The sequence below is a fragment of the Megascapheus bottae genome, chromosome 31 (assembly GCF_031878675.1).
Source record: "Megascapheus bottae isolate mThoBot1 chromosome 31, mThoBot2.hap1, whole genome shotgun sequence".
Classification (NCBI taxonomy): domain Eukaryota; kingdom Metazoa; phylum Chordata; class Mammalia; order Rodentia; family Geomyidae; genus Megascapheus; species Megascapheus bottae.
Genome location: NC_143539.1, coordinates 2387212 through 2403792, shown reverse-complemented (window position 1 = coordinate 2403792; position 16581 = coordinate 2387212). Strand labels below are relative to the sequence as shown.

General features: G+C 58.1%; 1 protein-coding gene across 6 annotated transcripts; it reads left to right on the top strand.

Annotated features, from left to right (window-relative positions):
- The first annotated feature begins 647 nt into the window (after positions 1-647).
- On the top strand, positions 648-15255 carry Med25 (mediator complex subunit 25). 6 transcript variants are annotated; one of them, XM_090322347.1, is made up of 18 exons: positions 648-1095; positions 1178-1223; positions 1832-1956; positions 7063-7161; positions 7564-7684; positions 7945-8107; positions 8286-8416; positions 8618-8705; positions 8795-8988; positions 9368-9496; positions 9942-10027; positions 10101-10158; positions 10250-10354; positions 11051-11239; positions 11470-11541; positions 11656-11874; positions 12068-12248; positions 13794-15255. In XM_090322347.1, the coding sequence occupies exons 1-18, from the start codon at positions 797-799 to the stop codon at positions 14036-14038; spliced, it is 2550 nt and encodes an 849-aa protein (XP_090178473.1). In that variant the 5' UTR covers positions 648-796; the 3' UTR covers positions 14039-15255. The 6 variants fall into 6 exon arrangements, with proteins under 6 accessions (XP_090178473.1, XP_090178474.1, XP_090178471.1 ...); XM_090322348.1 differs by lacking the exon at positions 13794-15255 and adding an exon at positions 12573-12703; XM_090322345.1 differs by lacking the exons at positions 648-1095; positions 13794-15255 and adding an exon at positions 12573-12703 and having other exon boundaries at positions 1168-1223.
- Positions 15256-16581: the final 1326 nt, after the last annotated feature.

The following is a 16581-nucleotide window of genomic DNA, read 5'->3' as shown; positions in this document are numbered from 1 at the left end:
GGAACCTGGGTCTTCATGCCTGCTGGGTAAACACTCCCACACTCCCGCCTCCCCTTCTTGTCTTCTTGTTGTGTGTTTTACCAGTAAGATGAATTTGCATGACAAATTTCCTTCCACACGTGTTGCAAAGATTTTTGTCACTATATTGTGCATTTTTCAACGTAATTTATGTAGTCTTCGACTGGGTACACTGATCAAGACTTCACGTTCTGTGTTTTGTTTTTTTTTTTTTTGCGGGAATGATACGAGTCAGTTCCAGGTTTCACGATTCTATATATTTTCTCTTCAGATCCTTTTTTATTTGGAGGGGGGATCTCATTGGTTGCATTCACATTTTTAATCCGCTTGGAATGTATTTATGTTCTGGGTCAGTTTCTGGCTTTCTTCCCAGTGTTGCCTAGCAACGCCACTCGGGCTGGAAGACGGCCTCTTTTCAGAGGGGGGGGGAAGAAACCCAGCTCGCTCCGGCGGGCGAGCGGGCTGCCACTCTTACGCGTTGCCTAGTAACCGCGCTCCGCGCCGCCGCGGACGCTGCGCACGTTCCCTCCTCCCCCGCCCACCGGAAACCTCCTCTGTGAGGGAACAAGGGCCTTGGACGCGTTGCGTAGCAACCGAGTCTCCTGGCCCCGCCCCCTCCCCTGCCCCGGGAAAACAGGTGCCCCGCTTAAAGATGGCGAGGCGCGCTGCCGTTCGACGGCTTGCAGTCCGCTCTCGGGAGTTCACAGAGTACTTCCGCCATGCCCCTGGGGCTCCGACAACCCCGTCCTAGACGTCCACGCCGTGCGTGTGAACGGTTATGAAGTTAGGAAAGAAAACGACCCTGGCCGCCCCGCACAAACATGGCGGCGCGCGTGCGCACCGCAAGCTCCGGGCCCGCCAGGGCGCACGCGCGAAGAAGGCGCACTTCCGCTCTCCGGCGGCGACCGTGGCGGCGGTGGCGGCGGCGGGGGCGGCGCGGGGCATGGTCCCCGGGTCCGAGGGCCCGGCCCGCGCCGGGGGCCTGGTGGCCGACGTGGTGTTCGTGATCGAGGGCACCGCCAACCTGGGACCCTACTTCGAGGAGCTCCGCACGCACTACCTGCTCCCCGCCATCGAGTGAGTGCGGCCCCGCGCCCGGCCCCGCCCCCGGCGCCTCCCGCCGCCGCCTCACCCCCTCTGCCTCCCCCGCTCCCCGCAGGTACTTCAATGGAGGGCCGCCCGCCGAGACGGACTTCGGGGGAGACGTGAGTCCGGGCGCGCCTGGCGCCCCGAGGCTGAGGGAGAAGGGCTGAGAGTCCGGGTGGTCCCTGCACTCCTGCATCTGTGGACTTGAGGAGAAGAGCTGGGGCCTCGAGTCCTGTGTCTCCGGGGCGTGAGGGAGGAGGAGGGCCTGGACCCCTGGGTCTGAGGGAAGACGCCTGGGACCTGGGCCACCAGAGCTGAAGGAGGAGGGCTGAGGTGTGGAACCCCGGGTCAGAGGGAAGACATTGGCCCTGGACCCTGCGTCTGACCGAAGATGCTGGGGCCTGGATCCCAGGTCTGAGAGAGGAGGCTGGGCCCCAACCCCTGGGCCTGAGGATGGAGGTTTGGCCCAGACCTGTGGATCTCTAGGAGGGGCTGGAGCCCTGTGTCTGAGGAAGGAGGACTTGGGACTGGACCTGATCTCCTGGGTCTGAGGGAGGAGGGTTGCGGCCTGGAGCCCTGAGTCTGAGGTCAGAAGCTGGGGCCTAGACCCCCGAGGGTGAAGGAGTTGTGGGATAAGGGTTTCGGTATGTGAAATAACTAGGAGCTGGAAGCCCTGGTTCCCTGGAACTTGCCTCCCATTTTAAAAGTTTTTGTCTCCCACTTTCAGTATGGGGGGACCCAGTATAGCCTTGTGGTCTTCAACACGGTGGACTGTGCTCCGGAGTCCTACGTACAATGCCACGCTCCCACCAGCAGCGCCTATGAGTTTGTCAGCTGGCTCGATGGCATTAAGTGAGCACCCCCTCTGCCCCCCAGCTGGGAGTGACTGTAACCAGGGTGGCTTGGGCTGGAGCTCCCTCCCCTTGGGTGACTGAGGTGAATATCAGGGAGGAGTGTTTCTGTCACTTTGTCACTAGGGGGAGATCATTCTGTGCTGAGCTGGGCACATCCTGTTCCTTATACTGCGTGTGATCTTCCTCTGTCCTTTCTGCCCTGTGTCCTTTCTAATGAGTATGTTGAAGCCAGAGTCCAAGGGCTGGGACTGGGCTAGGAGACCCCACTGTGTGGGTTGGGTCAGGCCTTCCAGCTTCAAATTTTAGAACTGGGGTCTAGTGGCCTGGGGTTAAATGATAACTCCTTCCCTTTCTTATTTTTTCCTCTCTGAATATTGTCTTCAAATAGTTGTAAAGTGGGGTTGTTTTTGTCTAATTTGTCTATTCACATGTACAATTTCAGCAGAACCTCTGCCCCTAAGAATACCTGGCTCCAATGTGCGGCTCTTTCCCTGATGTAGCCAGGTGCTGAATTAGTGCATTATTATATTAATCTTTTACTTTATAATGCGGTTCCTCCTGCTACAATTTAGTGATTGAAAACTACAGGGGGTCTTTTCAAGACTGTCTCTTAGATTGGCCTTGAACCTGAGATCTTCTTTCCACTGTCTGAGTGCAGGGATTATTAAAGGCATATATTACCCTGCCCAGCATTTTTTTTTTTTCCAGTACTGGGGCTTGAAGTCAAGGCCTGGGCATTGTCCTTGGCTTTTTTTTTTTTTGGGGGGGGTGGGTCATGGGGCATGGGGCTTGAACTCCGCCTGGGGGCTGTCCCTGAGCTCTTCAACTCAAGGATACCACCCTACCCTTGAGCCAAGTCCCACTTTTCTAGTGGATAATTGGAGATAAGAGTCTCAGGTTCTTTTGTGCCTGGGCTGGCTTTGAACCTTGATCTTCAGATCTCAGCCTCCTGTGTAGCTAGGATGACAGGCGTGAGCCACTGCACAGGCTTCTTGTTTTTTGGTTTGTTTTTTTTTTTGGCCAGTCCTGTGTCCTAGACAGATGCCTGCATGCAGGGTGTGGAGCATGGACAGTGATGCGCCATCAGCAGCCGCCACTGCCAGGCCATGGTGCCTATCCCTAGTGCCTTTAAAAAGAAAGAAGTTGCTATGTGGTACCAAGGATTTGAACTTATGGTCTCATATCTGCTATTACTAAGCGACAATTCCCTAGCGCCTCTTTTTTTTTTTTTTTTTTTTTTTGGTCAGTCATGGGGCTTGAACTCTGGGCCTGGGCACTGTCCTTGGGCTTTCTCAAGGCTAGAGCTCTCGTGCTGTACCACTTGAGCCACAGCACTACTTCTGGCTTCATGCATGCTAGGCAAGCACTCTACCACTAGGTCACTTCTCACCCTCTTCCCCCACCCCCCCTAATGCCTTTTTTTTTGTGGGTCACAAGGCTTGAACTCTGAGCCTGGGCTACCACCCTACCCTTGAGCCAAAGCCGCACTTTCCAGTTTTCTTTTTTTGCCAGTACTGGGCTTGAGCTCAGGGCCTGAGTCCTGTGCTTGGACTTTCTCAAGGCTAGAGCTCTACCACTTCAGCCTCAGCACCACTTCCAGCTTTTTAGTTTTTTTTTTTTTTATTATTATTTATTTTAATGAATGTGGTACCAAGGAATCAAACCCGGGTCTTCGTGCATGCTAGGCAAGCATTTTACCACTAGGCCAAACTCCCGGCCCAGTTTTCTATAAGTTAGAGATAAGAGACTGGTCCCTCTGTGCCCAAGCTGGCTTTGAACCTTGATCCTCAGATCTCAGCCTGAGTAGCTAGGATTGCAAGCATGAGCCACCACGCCTGGCTCCCTATGCCTTTTGAGGGTGTTCCAGTAACACTCGGTGTTGAGTGTCATTCCTTGCCTTGGGCACAGTTGACTGGTCTCAGTGAGTTGTTACTGTCAGGTGTCACAGGATGTTAGGATTTTGCAGTGCTTGGATTTGACCCAGTGCCTACTTGGCAAATGCTCTGCTGTTGAACTCCACCCCCAGCATGCTGCCTGCCACCCAGTACATGCCAATAGCTGTCTCCCCCTCCCCCCCAAGATCTGGTAACCAAAAATATCTTTAGTAATTACTGAATGCCTGGGGAGGGGGGCAGAGGCCCAGGGAAACACAATTCACCCTGATGGAAAACCACTTGGCTAGTTTTATACGTGAGCAACGTACAAAATGGGGTCTCTGAGTTTAAAGTCTGATGCATCTCAAGACACTAGTCCCCCTCGAACCTATAGCAGGCTCCAGAAACACTTTGATGAATGAGTGTTTTGGATGTACTGCATCCTGATTACCCCCAGACAACTCCATCAACTCAAGCGTCTTTTTATTTCTCTAAGCAGCCAGTCACTCCCTCTCTGTCCCCTGATCCTTTGCAGGTCCCCTCACTGCCTGTGAGTGTTGGGGTCTGTGTTCTCCTGTTGTTTGTCTCCTGTGGGCGTGGTACCACAAAGGAAGGGAGATAATGGCAGAGAGGCTGTGTTGGAGAAGCAGCCCTCCTGGTTGAAGGGAGAAATCTCCGGGAGATAAGAGCAGGCTGCATTGGGAACACCTGGCCCTCTGTGTCCCTGGGCTCTGAACTGGGAATGTGCTGTTCCCAGCGCCAAAGACAAATGCCCTGCTGATAAGCATTGTCAGGCATTCTTCTCACGGTCTGAATCCACTCATTTGTAACCATCTGCACTCTGTGTCCCTGGCATTCCTGGGGCTGGAACAGCAAGTTTTCTTCATACTTGGGGAAATCTTATCTCCTAGGCACGTCCAGAGTTTGGGGGTCGGAGGCCTTCCTTGGGAACACGTTTTTTTTTGGCCAGTCCTGGGGCTTTAGCTCAGGGCCTGAGCACTCTCAAGGCTGGAGTTCTAGCAGTCGAGCCACAGCACCATTTCTGGCTTTCTCTATATGGTACTGAGGAGTTGAACTGAGTCTGTGTGCATGCTAGGCAAGCACTCTATCACTAGGCCAAACTCCCAGCCCCTGCTTGTCCTTTCTTACAAGTTATTAATCTGAGACAGAGAGGAGTGATGGAAGGAAGACAGAACTGGGTTCCCTGTTGCATCATGGCAGTTAAATTTGTCAGCAAAAGTTTCTAGACCAAAAGGCTCGAGTTGTCTGAGGGCCTAAGGCCCGCAGGTGTAGCTCTTGTGAGACTGCCCTGCGTCCAGGTGGCGGCTGCTGTTTATTCATCTGGCACCCAGGCCTTGGGGACCTGGTGAGGATACATACAGTGTGGTGCTGGGGACTCAGGGGTATGCAGCAAGCCTTGTAGGCCACGAATAGGTAAGAGGCACCCAGGGCCTCGATATGATTTCGTCTTTGGATTTATTTGGGGATATAATTCAGCACAAACTTGGTGGTATTCAGATCCCATGTTGTTCTTCATTAGATTTTTCTCACTGGTTGTATTGGCTGTGATGTGTCTTGCTTCGAGCTCGTGACAGTGTTCAGTGAGACAAGCAAGTTTTGGGGTCTCACAAGTTTACCGAGAGTTCATGCTCTCCCTATGTTGTTCAGGCTGGCCTGGAACTTTCCATTCTTTTGCCCCTCTGCATCCTTAGTAGCTGTGATGACAGGGCAGGTTGCTCACACCCTCAGCCCCTAAATTACCATAGATTGCTAATTTAGTTTTTGAACCTCAGGGCTTAGCATTCTCACTTGGCTTTTTCATTTATGGCAGCTGACACGTTACCATTTGAGCTATGCCTCCACTTCCAGCTTTTTGTTGTTGTTGTTGTTATTCTACTTCTTCTGTTGGTGGTAGGCATTGTCCCTGAGCTCTTCAGCTCAAGGCTACTGCCCTACCCCTTGAGCCACAGTGCCACTTCCGATTTTCTGATGAGTAATTGGAGATAAGAGTCTCTCGGACTTTTTTTTTTTTTTTTGCCAGTCCTGGGCTTGAGCTCAGGGCCTGAGCACTGTCCTTGGACTTTCTCAAGGCTAGAGCTCTACCACTTGAGCCTCAGCACCACTTCCGGCTTTTTTCTATGTATGTGGTACCAAGGAATCAAACCCGGGTCTTCGTGCATGCTAGGCAAGCACTTTAACCACTAGGCCAAACTCCCGGCCCTCTCTCGGACTTTTAGTGCAGCCTTTGAATTGCAATCCTCCCATCTCAGTCTCAGCTAGGATTACAGGGATGAGCCAACAGTTCTGGCTTGGTGATGGTGGTGGTTCTCCTTCCTCTTCCTTCTCTCTCTCTCTCTCTCTCTCTCTCTCTCTCTCTCTCTCTCTCTCTCTCTTCCTTCTTCCATCTTCTTTTTCTTCTTGACAGTCCTGGGCTTGAACTCGGGGCTGAGCACTGTCCTTGGACTTTCTCAAGGCTAGAGCTCTACCACTTGAGCCATAGTGCCACTTCCAGCTTTTTCTGTGTGTGTAGTACCGAGGAGTTGAACCCAGGTCTTTGTGCAAGCTAGGCAAGCACTCTACCAGTAGGCCAAACTCCTGGCCCTCCTCCTCCTCTTTTTTTCTTGATTCTAACCCTGAGCGGGAAAGTCCATTAACCAGCAAAACGCTGGAGTGGAGCTGTGGCTTCAGTGATAGAGGGACAGCCTTTTGCAAAAAAAGCTAAGGGCTGGGACCAGGAGTTTGGCCTAGTGGTAGAGTGCTTGCCTAGCATGCATGAAGGCCCGGGTTCGATTCCTTGGTACCACACACATAGAAAAAAGCCGGAAGTGGTGCTGAGGCTCAAGTGGTAGAGCTCTAGCCTTGAGAAAGTCCAAGGACAGTGCTCAGGCCCTGAGCCCAAGCCCAGGACTGGCAAAAAAAAAAACCCCAAAACAGAGAAAAGATGGATCAGCTGGCCTGGAAGAGTGGGAGGAGCAGGAGATGGGTGGTACTGGGATCTAGCACAAGGGCCTTCATCCACTCCCTGTTCTGAGGAGGCTACGCCAGGCCGCATGGTTTAGACGGGTGTTCCTTGGCCTCTCAGTCTGGCACGCTGGTGCCTTGGAAAGAGCGGTGCTCACAGGTGGTAGCTAACTTGGGGGACAGGCTGTCTAGGCATGGCTTGGAGCTGGGATGGTGGCAGCCCCTGGGTGTGGCCCCCTGGGTTTGACTGACTGCCTGGCCCCCTGCAGGTTCATGGGCGGGGGCGGGGAGAGCTGCAGCCTCATTGCCGAAGGCCTCAGCACTGCCCTGCAGCTGTTTGATGACTTCAAGAAGATGCGTGAGCAGATGTGAGTCCCAGATCGCCCGCTCCGCGGGCCCGGTCTCCGGCCTGCTGCCCTTCTGCACATAGCCTGTCGGGGAAGTGGGTGGGTTCCCTCCAGTCCCCTGTAGCTGCTGATGGCCCTCAGGAAGTCACCAGACCCGGGCACCGGTAAAGGAAGGCTTGACCTCGGTGCCTGGCCACTGTCCCTGAGTTTCTTCTGCTCAAGGCTACTGCTCTTGAGCCACAGTACGACTTCTAGAGCTCTGTTTTTTCTGTTCATGAGGTACTGAGGAATCGAACTCGGGGCTTCATGCATGGGAGGCAAGCACTCTTCCCCTAAGTCCCATTCCCAGCCCTGCACATGGTTTTGTGTGGGTGGGGTGTGAGCTCCCAGGGTGCCTGCTCCATGTCTTCCTCGTCTCCCCAGTGGCCAGACACACCGAGTCTGTCTCCTGATCTGCAACTCGCCCCCTTACCTGCTGCCGGCTGTGGAGAGTACCACATACTCGGGGTGCACCACCGAGAGCCTCGTGCAGAAGATTGGGGAGGTGAAGGCCCCAGTCTGAGGGAGGAGGCCTGCAGGATGGAGCCCTGGGTCTGAGGGAGGAGGGATGTGGGATGGACCCCTTTCTCACAGAGCCGCCATGGATGCTGGCCACTTCTTAGTCAATGCCTGACCCCTTTGTGGTGTGGGTTCTAGTTACAGCTCTCCTGGGCCTTGTCCCATTGCCTGATGGGAGTTGTGGTATCTGGTGAGGTGGGTGGCAGGTGGGGGGCTTGTCCTGACCCTTCGTCCCCTGCCCCGCAGCGGGGGATACACTTCTCCATCGTGTCTCCTCGGAAGCTGCCTGCCCTCCGCCTTCTGTTTGAGAAGGCGGCGCCCCCTGCCCTGCTGGAGCCTCTGCAGCCCCCCGCGGACGTGAGCCAGGACCCCAGGCACATGGTGCTGGTGCGAGGGCTGGTGCTGCCTGGTGAGCTTGCACTCGGCCAGGGCTGCAGCCTCCCTCGCCCTCTGACTTGATTTGGGTCTTTCTCCTCTTGCACTCGGCCAGGGCTGCAGCCTCCCTCGCCCTCTGACTTGATGTTCCATTTTTCTCCCTCTTCAACTCCAACCTCTCTGATGGGCCTCGGTTGTCTGTCCTGCTCTAGTTGGGGGTAGCTCAGCCCCGGGCCCGCTCCAGCCCAAGCAGCCAGTTCCCTTGCCTCCTGCCCCGTCCTCGAGTGCCGCCCTCTCCACAGCCCCCCAGCAGGTTCTGCCCCCTGTCCCACCACAGTACCAGGTAAGGATGTGACTTCAGGGCTGCAGGAGCCTTGGCCTCTTGGGAAGACCTGAGTGAGCCCTGGGTGGGGGGGCGGGCGGGGAACCTTCTGGATGTTGGGAGGGAGGAGGGTCTGGGTGGAACAGTGGCATTGGGGGGCCTCTGAGGGGTGGGTGTGTTCAGGGGGGGGGACATGTCCTCACCAGCCTCCCTCGGTCCCAGGTCCCTGGGAACCTGAGCGCTGCTCAGGTGGCTGCCCAGAATGCGGTGGAGGCCGCCAAGAACCAGAAGGCTGGGCTGGGCCCACGCTGTGAGTCCAGGGCAGAAGATTCGGGCAGGAGGACAGTGGGCTCTTCCCACACCACGAGCTCACCTGGCCTCCCCTGGTCTCTCCTGCAGTCTCGCCCATTAACCCTCTGCAGCAAGCCGCCTCAGGAGTGGGGCCCCCCTTCAGCCAGGCCCCAGCGGCCACACTACCACCAGGGGCCCCTGGCGCCCCAAAGCCACCTCCTTCGTCCCAGCCCAGCCTCGTATCCTCTGTAGCACCCGGTGCGGGCCTGGCCCCTCCTGCCCAGCCGGGAGCCCCATCTATGGTATGTTCTGGCATATTCCCCACGGCTCCCCCTGCCCAGAACTTCCTGTGAACACCCTGGGCCCGGGCCGCGTGTCCTGGGCTGCACATGCTGCATGGTTCTGGGGTGGCGGGGTGTTTGGGGCGGGATCTCTGGTCTTGGCAGAGCCAGAAAGAGCTTAGGGTCCACAGGGCACCCTGGAACCTTGGAGCTGGCAGTTTAGGGCTCCTGGGCTCTATAGTCCTTGTGTTCATGGTGGCTGGGCTTTGTTGGGAGATGAGGAAGGGTGGCCTCTCTTCTGTCCTTTAAGCATGTCTTCTCCCTGGGGAGACTGATCTCTTCTCCTCCTCCTCCTCCTCCTCCTCTTCCTTCTCTTCCTCCTCTTCCTCCTCCTCCTCAGGCCAGCTCCGTGGCGCCTGGCGGGGTCAGCGGCCCTTCTCCTGCCCAGCTTGGGGCCCCAGCACTTGGTGGGCAGCAGTCAGTTCCCAACAAGCTCCTGGCATGGAGTGGGGTTCTAGAGTGGCAAGAGGTAAGTGGGCAGGACTGGAGGTTGAGCTGTGCTGAGGGGGACTGTGGCTTAGTGGTGGAGTGCTATCCTTGAGCAAAAGAAGCTCAGGGACAGTGCCCAGGCCCTGAGTTCAAGCCTCAGGACTGGCCAAGGAAAAAAAAGGTTGAGCCGACCACTCGATGGCTTCTGCCTATAATCCAAGCTCCCGTGTCACCACCCCCACGGGGTGTGATGAAGACTCCAAGCTCTGGCCCCTCCAGGCCAGTGGGACTTAGGACTAAATGACCCCCAGATTTGGGACTTGGGAGACGTGTGTGTGTGTGTGTGTGTGTGTGTGTGTGTGTGTGTGTGTGTGTGTGTAGGAACCAGGGCTTCAAATTTGGGGATTGAACCTTGGGGCCACCAGGATGGGGCTGGAGGGGCCAGGGAGCCCTCCTCACCCCGACCCATACTTTTTCCCCATCAGAAACCTAAGCCAGCCTCGGTGGACGCCAGCACCAAGCTGACTCGGTCACTGCCCTGTCAGGTCTACGTGAACCATGGAGAGAACCTGTAGGTGGTGGTGGCCAGGGGGTGTGGGTGGCCCTGGGGTCCCCCGTGCCGACCTCTCCTGCCCCGCCTCCAGGAAGACAGAGCAGTGGCCACAGAAGCTGATCATGCAGCTCATCCCCCAGCAGCTGCTGGTGAGAACGTCACCCCCTCTCCCCCTCCCTTCTCCTCTTCCCTGCTCCCCAGCCCCTTCCCCGCTCCTCCATCACGGCCGTCTGTCCGCAGACCACGCTGGGCCCTCTGTTCCGGAACTCAAGGATGGTCCAGTTCCACTTCAACAAGGACCAGGAGTCACTCAAAGGCCTCTACCGCATCATGGGCAATGGCTTTGTGAGTGTGGGGGGCCTGGGCCACCTGTTCTTCTGTTCTCCCTTCTCCTGACCCTGCTCAGGAGCCTCTGGGAGTGTGGCCCCGAGCCTCAGCCCCGCTGAAGGGGACGAGTCTGCGGGGCGTGGGGGCGGGGCTGAGTTGACCCCTCGCCTACTCCGTCACTGAGAAACGTGTCCTCTGTGTGTGTGGCTGGGGTCTGAGCCTGATGCCAGAGGCGCAAACAGGACCCCGGAAGTGAAGTTGTGGGTTTGGTTTCACATGGGGACTTTGGAGCCTGTCGTGGGGTGGTCTCGGTTCCGGGTGCCTTCTGTACTTGGATTAGGCTGGGGCAGGTAACAAAAGCAGGGCCTTCAGATGTCAACCCAGCGTCCACTCCTGCCTCAGCCCAGTGACCTCAGTGCTTCCTGGGCTGGGACTTGGCCAAGGTGCCTGCCTGCCAGGTCCCAGTCCCAGCAATGTCCCTGCGTCTCCTGTGCCTCCCCTCCCCCGGCTGATCCTGTCTCACTCCCACTCAGCCTCAGCCATCAGCCAGCTCCTCCCAACTCCTCCCTGGTCCCCAGCGATTCCGAGTGCTCTGCTCAGCCTTCACTGTGGGCTGCACCACTTCTGGGCTTCTGAAACCTTGTAGGACGGGGAGGTAGAGAGGGCTGGCGGACCACCGCCAGGGTGGAGAAGGACCAGAGCCTCTGTCGGCAGGCGGGCTGCGTCCACTTCCCCCACACGGCCCCGTGCGAGGTGCGCGTGCTCATGCTGCTCTACTCGTCCAAGAAGAAGATCTTCATGGGCCTCATCCCCTACGACCAGAGCGGCTTCGTCAACGGCATCCGCCAGGTCATCACCAACCACAAGCAGGTCCAGCAGCAGAAGCTGGAGCAGCAGCGAGGGGTGAGCCACGCCCCTCGGCTCACCTGGTCTCCCGCGGCCTTCTCTGCCTCCAGTCTCTCAAGTCATGGCCCCCCAAGCTCTATCCATCCCCATATTTCCTTCTCTCCCTCCTCAGTGCCTCCACCATGAGGACCTCGTGGTGTGTTTCCCCCTCCCGAGAAAGTGTTCTGGCCTCCTGTGTGCCCAGATCCTCATGGCCCCACTCACTTGCTCCTCTTGTCCTCTTACAGATGGGGGGCCAGCAGGCGCCCCCAGGCCTGGGCCCCATTCTGGAAGACCAAGCGAGACCTCCACAGAATCTGGTGAGGACAACAGCCAGGGAAGTCGGGGACTGGGTAACACCAGTTGTCTTGCCTGTTGTGAGATCACAGAGTCTGGGGGCTCTGCCTTCTCCCTCACCTCCATCTCTCCGCCAGCTCCAGCTTCGGGCACCGCAGCCCCAGCCTCAGGCCACTGTGGGGGCCTCTGGGGCCACAGGGCAACCCCAGCCTCAGGGAACCACCCAGGCTCCTCCAGGTGCCCCCCAGGGCCCTCCGGGAGCCGCCGCTGGCCCACCCCCTCCAGGACCCACCCTTCGGCCTCAGAACCCTGGGGCCAACCCCCAGCTGCGGAGTCTCCTCCTCAACCCCCCACCGGTGAGATTCGGGGTGGGGTGGCAGGAGCAGCAGCCCTGGCCCCTGTGGTGGAAGGAGGCTGGGGGGGTGGGCTGCGGTCTCAGCAGGCCCTGTCATGTCCCGCGTGGGCCCCTTCCAGCAGCCTCCCTCCGGAGGCAGGATGGGCAGGGGACTTGTCTTCAGGGGCCTCTGAGCCTCCTTCTTGTTCCCCTAGCCCCAGACTGGGGTGCCCCTACCCCAGGCCTCCCTCCACCACCTGCAGCCACCAGGGGCCCCTGCCCTGCTGCCCCCGCCACACCAGAGCCTGGGGCCACCCCAGCTGGGGCCCCCTCTCCTGCACCCGCCGCCTGCCCAGACGTGGCCTACACAGCTTCCTCCCCGGGCTCCGCTTCCAGGTAAGGGGCTGCAGAGGGCGGGGTTCTGGAGTGTGCCCTGGAAGGGGACTGAGCCAAGGCTCTCCCGAGGCCCTTCAGAGGCTTTGAGGGCCACAGGAAGGCCAGCCTGTGGGCACAAAAATCTATGATCCTCTCCTGTGGGCGCTAGAAATGGTCTTAGGGTCAGAGAGGCTCATGGGAAACTGCCAGCATGTGGGGTCAGAAGGTGCTGCCATTGGGTCCCCAAAGCTTCCTGGGAAGAGGAGTACCTTGGGCTCCAGAGGAGGAGGGAGGACACAGGCGCAGGGCCTTCTGGGAGATGCAGTCCCTTCCCCTGCCCCCCAGGTCAGATGCTGCTGAGCGGGGGTCCCCGGGGCCCGGTCCCCCAGCCGGGCCTGCAGCCCAGCGTCATGGAGGACGACATCCTCATGGATCTCATCTGAACCCCAACACCCAATAAAGTTCCTTTGAACACACACCCCGGCTCCCGTCACTGACGTCCCCCAGTTGTGGGCAGGAGACCCAGGGCCACGTCCTGTTGCTTCAGCCGGCAGTGATGCCAGCCAGGCAGGAAGTGCCCAAGCGCCTGTGTGTCTTGGGCCTTGCAGGGAGCCCCCGAGAGCATCTGACCCGCCGGGGCGCCTCGCCTCCCCAGAACGCAGAAGCAGTCAGGAGGTCAGGGCTGGGGCGCAGGACAGCCAGGGGTGCTTCCGTGGGCAGGGCAGTGGGGCAGGTGCCAGGCGGTGAAGGGCTCAGAGCCCAGCGTGGGTAGTTAGCTTGAGCCTGGAGACACAGATGATAGGAGGAGGTGGCACCCCAGAGGCCGGTGTGGCCGGCTCTGGTGTCAGGACGACCCCTTGGCTGTATAGGCAGGAGGTCACGAGGGGGGTGGGGGTGCCAGCAGCCCCGGGGGGGCCTCGGTGGCCCAGTTGTGGGGTAGGAGCTCAGTGGCGCCAAGGGCAGTGTGGTGGTGGAGGCAGAGGAGTGGACAGGGCAGGCCTTGGTGTGTGCGAGGTGGACAGACGGTGGCCAGCACTGAGGCGGGGACTTGGCACAGGGTTGGTGAGGAGCGGTGAGGCTGGAGGCCGAGGGCAGCAGGGGTGTGGTCAGGCTGTAGGGCAGTGGTGGTCCACGTGTGGACCACACTCAGCTCGCTGGCTGGCGCGTGGGTGCCCGGCCTGCCCCAGGGGAGGTCTGATGGCCATGGCAACGCCATAGCCTTTTGTTTGACCTTCCCTGGGCAAGCGAGCATGTGTGGCACTTTTTTCTTACGAGTTTAGTTGTAAAAATCAGGGTGATGCACGTACACACACACACACACACACACTCACACTCACATGCACACGGCTGCTCTTAACCAATCAGAAGACCTGGCACCCCTGGGCCCACTCTTCCTCCTGGCAGCAGCGAGCGGGCGAGTGCGCCCCTCTGCTTCGCCACAGTCCCCAGCACTCCCCCGCGCCCCGCGGGCACAGGGCATACGGAGGCACGGGGCTGGCACTGTGTTGTTGTGTGGTAGCGTTCAGAGAAAAGTGAAATCTTTCTTATACCCATGTCTCTCAAAAGTGGCCAAACGAAAGAGAGAAGGAGAGGGCCGCGTGTTTCGAGAAAGATGGGAGCGAGACTATTTCTTTGTGGAAGTGAAGAACATGCCTACGTGCTTAATATGCAAAAAAATCGTGTCTGTGTTGAAAGAGTACAACCTGAAGCGCCACTATGAGTCCCAGCACAGTAAGAGCTACAGCCAGTACACGGAGCAGACGCGCGCCGCCATCCTCAGCGAGCTCAAGAAGGGGCTCAAGTGTCAGTAGGAGTGGAAGGAGTGATGGGAGAGAACCCTGGCATGAGCACCCCACGCCAGTGGAGAGGAGTTGGAATGCATGACTGCGAGGCGTTTGCACGGTGCCACGAGTTCACACTCCCCCGAGGCTCCCCAGGCCCCGGCGCCTGGCAGAGGCTCAGCACGCAGCCTTCTCCCGCTGCTCCTAAACCAGGTCCAACCACTTAGCTTTATTTATTCATGGTGTTGAGAGTCTGGAGGGGACTGAAGAAGTGGGCCTGTGCGACCAGGCAGGCCCTCTGCTGGAACATGGCTTCCTTGTTGTGTCTTGAGACGAGCCGCTGGCCTCGTGTGTGTCGGGGCTCATAAGCACAAGTGCAGGCCGTGGTGGCAACCCCACGTGCTCAGGACAGAGGTCAGGCCGCCGCCCTCCCCGGGATTCCACTAGCGCACGTCACCGAAACCTTGGCCTCCAAGCTCTGCTTCACCACGGGCCAGTTAAGCTCCGAGCCCTGCTTGTGACAGAAATCCCACTGGTTGAACTCGGGGCCATTTCAGATTGTGAGAAGGCCGCGCTGCGGGCCGCCTGCGCCCCACTGCTGCTGCAGGGCTCTGCACAAACCACTCCTTGAGCAAGGCCGGCTGGGCCGCAGCCCTGCCAGCCCGAGCGCGTTGACAAGGCGTACTCGGGCTCGCTCTTTGCTGCAGTTGCTTTCTGACTGTGAAAGGCTACTGTCTACCACACTGGGGGCACCACACCAGCTCCCCCCACCAAGAGGCTCCCCGGACCACTCCTGAAACGAGCAACGCTGCTGGCCCTTGGCCGATGTTGGTCCGTGGCCTCCTGGGTGAGCCCAGACCGCACGCTGGCGGCAGGGCGCTGGTTCTTCAACACTGTTCTTTGGGAAGACTGTGAGATTTTTCAGCTCTGTCCACGTTTGGGGGTGCCCGTGCGGGTACAGCAGCTATTTTCCGTTACTACTCTGACTCAAATACTGCTCCAGTTGAAGGACTCGAGGCTGGCCCAGCACCATGGCTCACCCCACCGCTATCCAGGGCCAGCCTCGCCTCAGCCCTCCAGCTGCAGAAGAGAATTACGAGAGCAAAATTTTAACAATTAAAATATCTCTATTTTTCAATTTGTATTTTTTCAATTTTGAATTTAAAGCATAAGACGACAGTATCATACATGTTTGTATTCTGTTCCGTGCCTTCACCGTAGTTGAGTAAAGATCCAATTTGATTTTATTTGTGGCCCTGGACTTTTCTTATACCTGACGAGTTCACTCATTTGTGTGACCCGCCTGGCCCCTGCAGGCATTGGAGTTTCTCATCCCTGCCCTGATGCTCTCAGACGAGCAGGGCTGGGACGAGGCTCGCTACCCGCCTTTGCAGCAAGTGCTCTAAAGATCTCAGGTGTGTGAAGATGGGGAGGGGACTTGTGCGGCAGAAGGTGTGAGGGCCGCCCTGTAGCTGGGGTCTTTGAAAACTCAGATGACTTCAGGGGACCAGGCAGGTGATGAAAATGTGTGACGCGGACGGGTGTAAGACAGGAGGGAATGATGGGGACTGTGGCGAATTTGGAGTGCTTGCCTCACCTCATGGCCTGCAAATTAAAAAAAAAAAAAAAAACAACCAAAACACTGAAGACAAAATCTGCCTGTGTCTCATGAGGCCACCGAGCTGCCGTTCTTTTGTGCTTTCTGGAAGAAGAGTCCAGAACAAGGAGAGTGCCCTGAGGAAGAGCCACATTGTGAGGGCTGGGCAGGGAGCCAGGCAAGTGTGGTGCCACGGAAGCAGCGTTGTGTTTTTTGTTTTGCCAGAGGCCTGTGGAGGGGGTCGGGGAGAGCAGGGGCTGGAAGTGGCCGGGCATGCTCCACTGGGCACGTGTGCCAGGCAGGAAGTTGGGCTTTGACTCAAACAGGTAGAGAGCCAGCACCCCAGCACAGGTGAGGGAGGGAAGGCCTGAGAGCCAGCCGGGACTGACAGTCAACCTCCAGTCAGAAAGCTTGTCTCACAGCTGCCAGAGGACAGGGGCATCCCGGGTGTAAACATGAGCGGGAGGCTGGAATCAAGTCTGACCCTCGTGCCTTGGGCAAGTGCTGTTGCGATGGAAGGCAGGCAGGAATGCACGGGGTGTGCGCGCGTGTGTACTTGTGTCTTCCTGATTGATTGAAGAGTCTGGCGGGCTTTCTCACCCAGGCCGGCTTTGAACCATGAGCCTCCTGAAAAGCACCTGGCTTGCATGATCCAGCTTTCTAGTAGCGATGTCGCGAGCCTGTTCGCTGGTGGTGCACCTCCGAGGCCCCGAGGATCCCGAAGCAGCGCCAGCGGGGGCGGCCACGTTCGGCAGCCTCGGCTTCCAAAAGAAGCAACCAGAAGCAGCAGGGCTGGTGCCCCAAAGGGCGCGGGCCGGCCTGCCCGCCGAGGCCCGGGTTCAGACCCTCCCCGCCACACGCAGACCGGCCGGGGCGTGGCGCCACCCCGTCCCCGCCGCCTGCCCGCGTCCCAGGGCTCCTCTTACGCCCTCGCTGCTGCTAGAAAGGGAAACAAATCGTCCACCTCGAGACACGA

Excerpts from the sequence above, each read along its gene's own strand:
- Med25 (XM_090322347.1), top strand. The coding sequence starts at position 797 with ATGAAGTTAGGAAAGAAAACGACCCTGGCCGCCCCGCACAAACATGGC. Across the intron at positions 8,989-9,367 it reads AGCCGGGAGCCCCATCTATG|GCCAGCTCCGTGGCGCCTGG; the intron begins GTATGTTCTGGC and ends CCTCCTCCTCAG. Across the intron at positions 12,249-13,793 it reads TCCCCGGGCTCCGCTTCCAG|TGGCCAAACGAAAGAGAGAA; the intron begins GTAAGGGGCTGC and ends GTCTCTCAAAAG.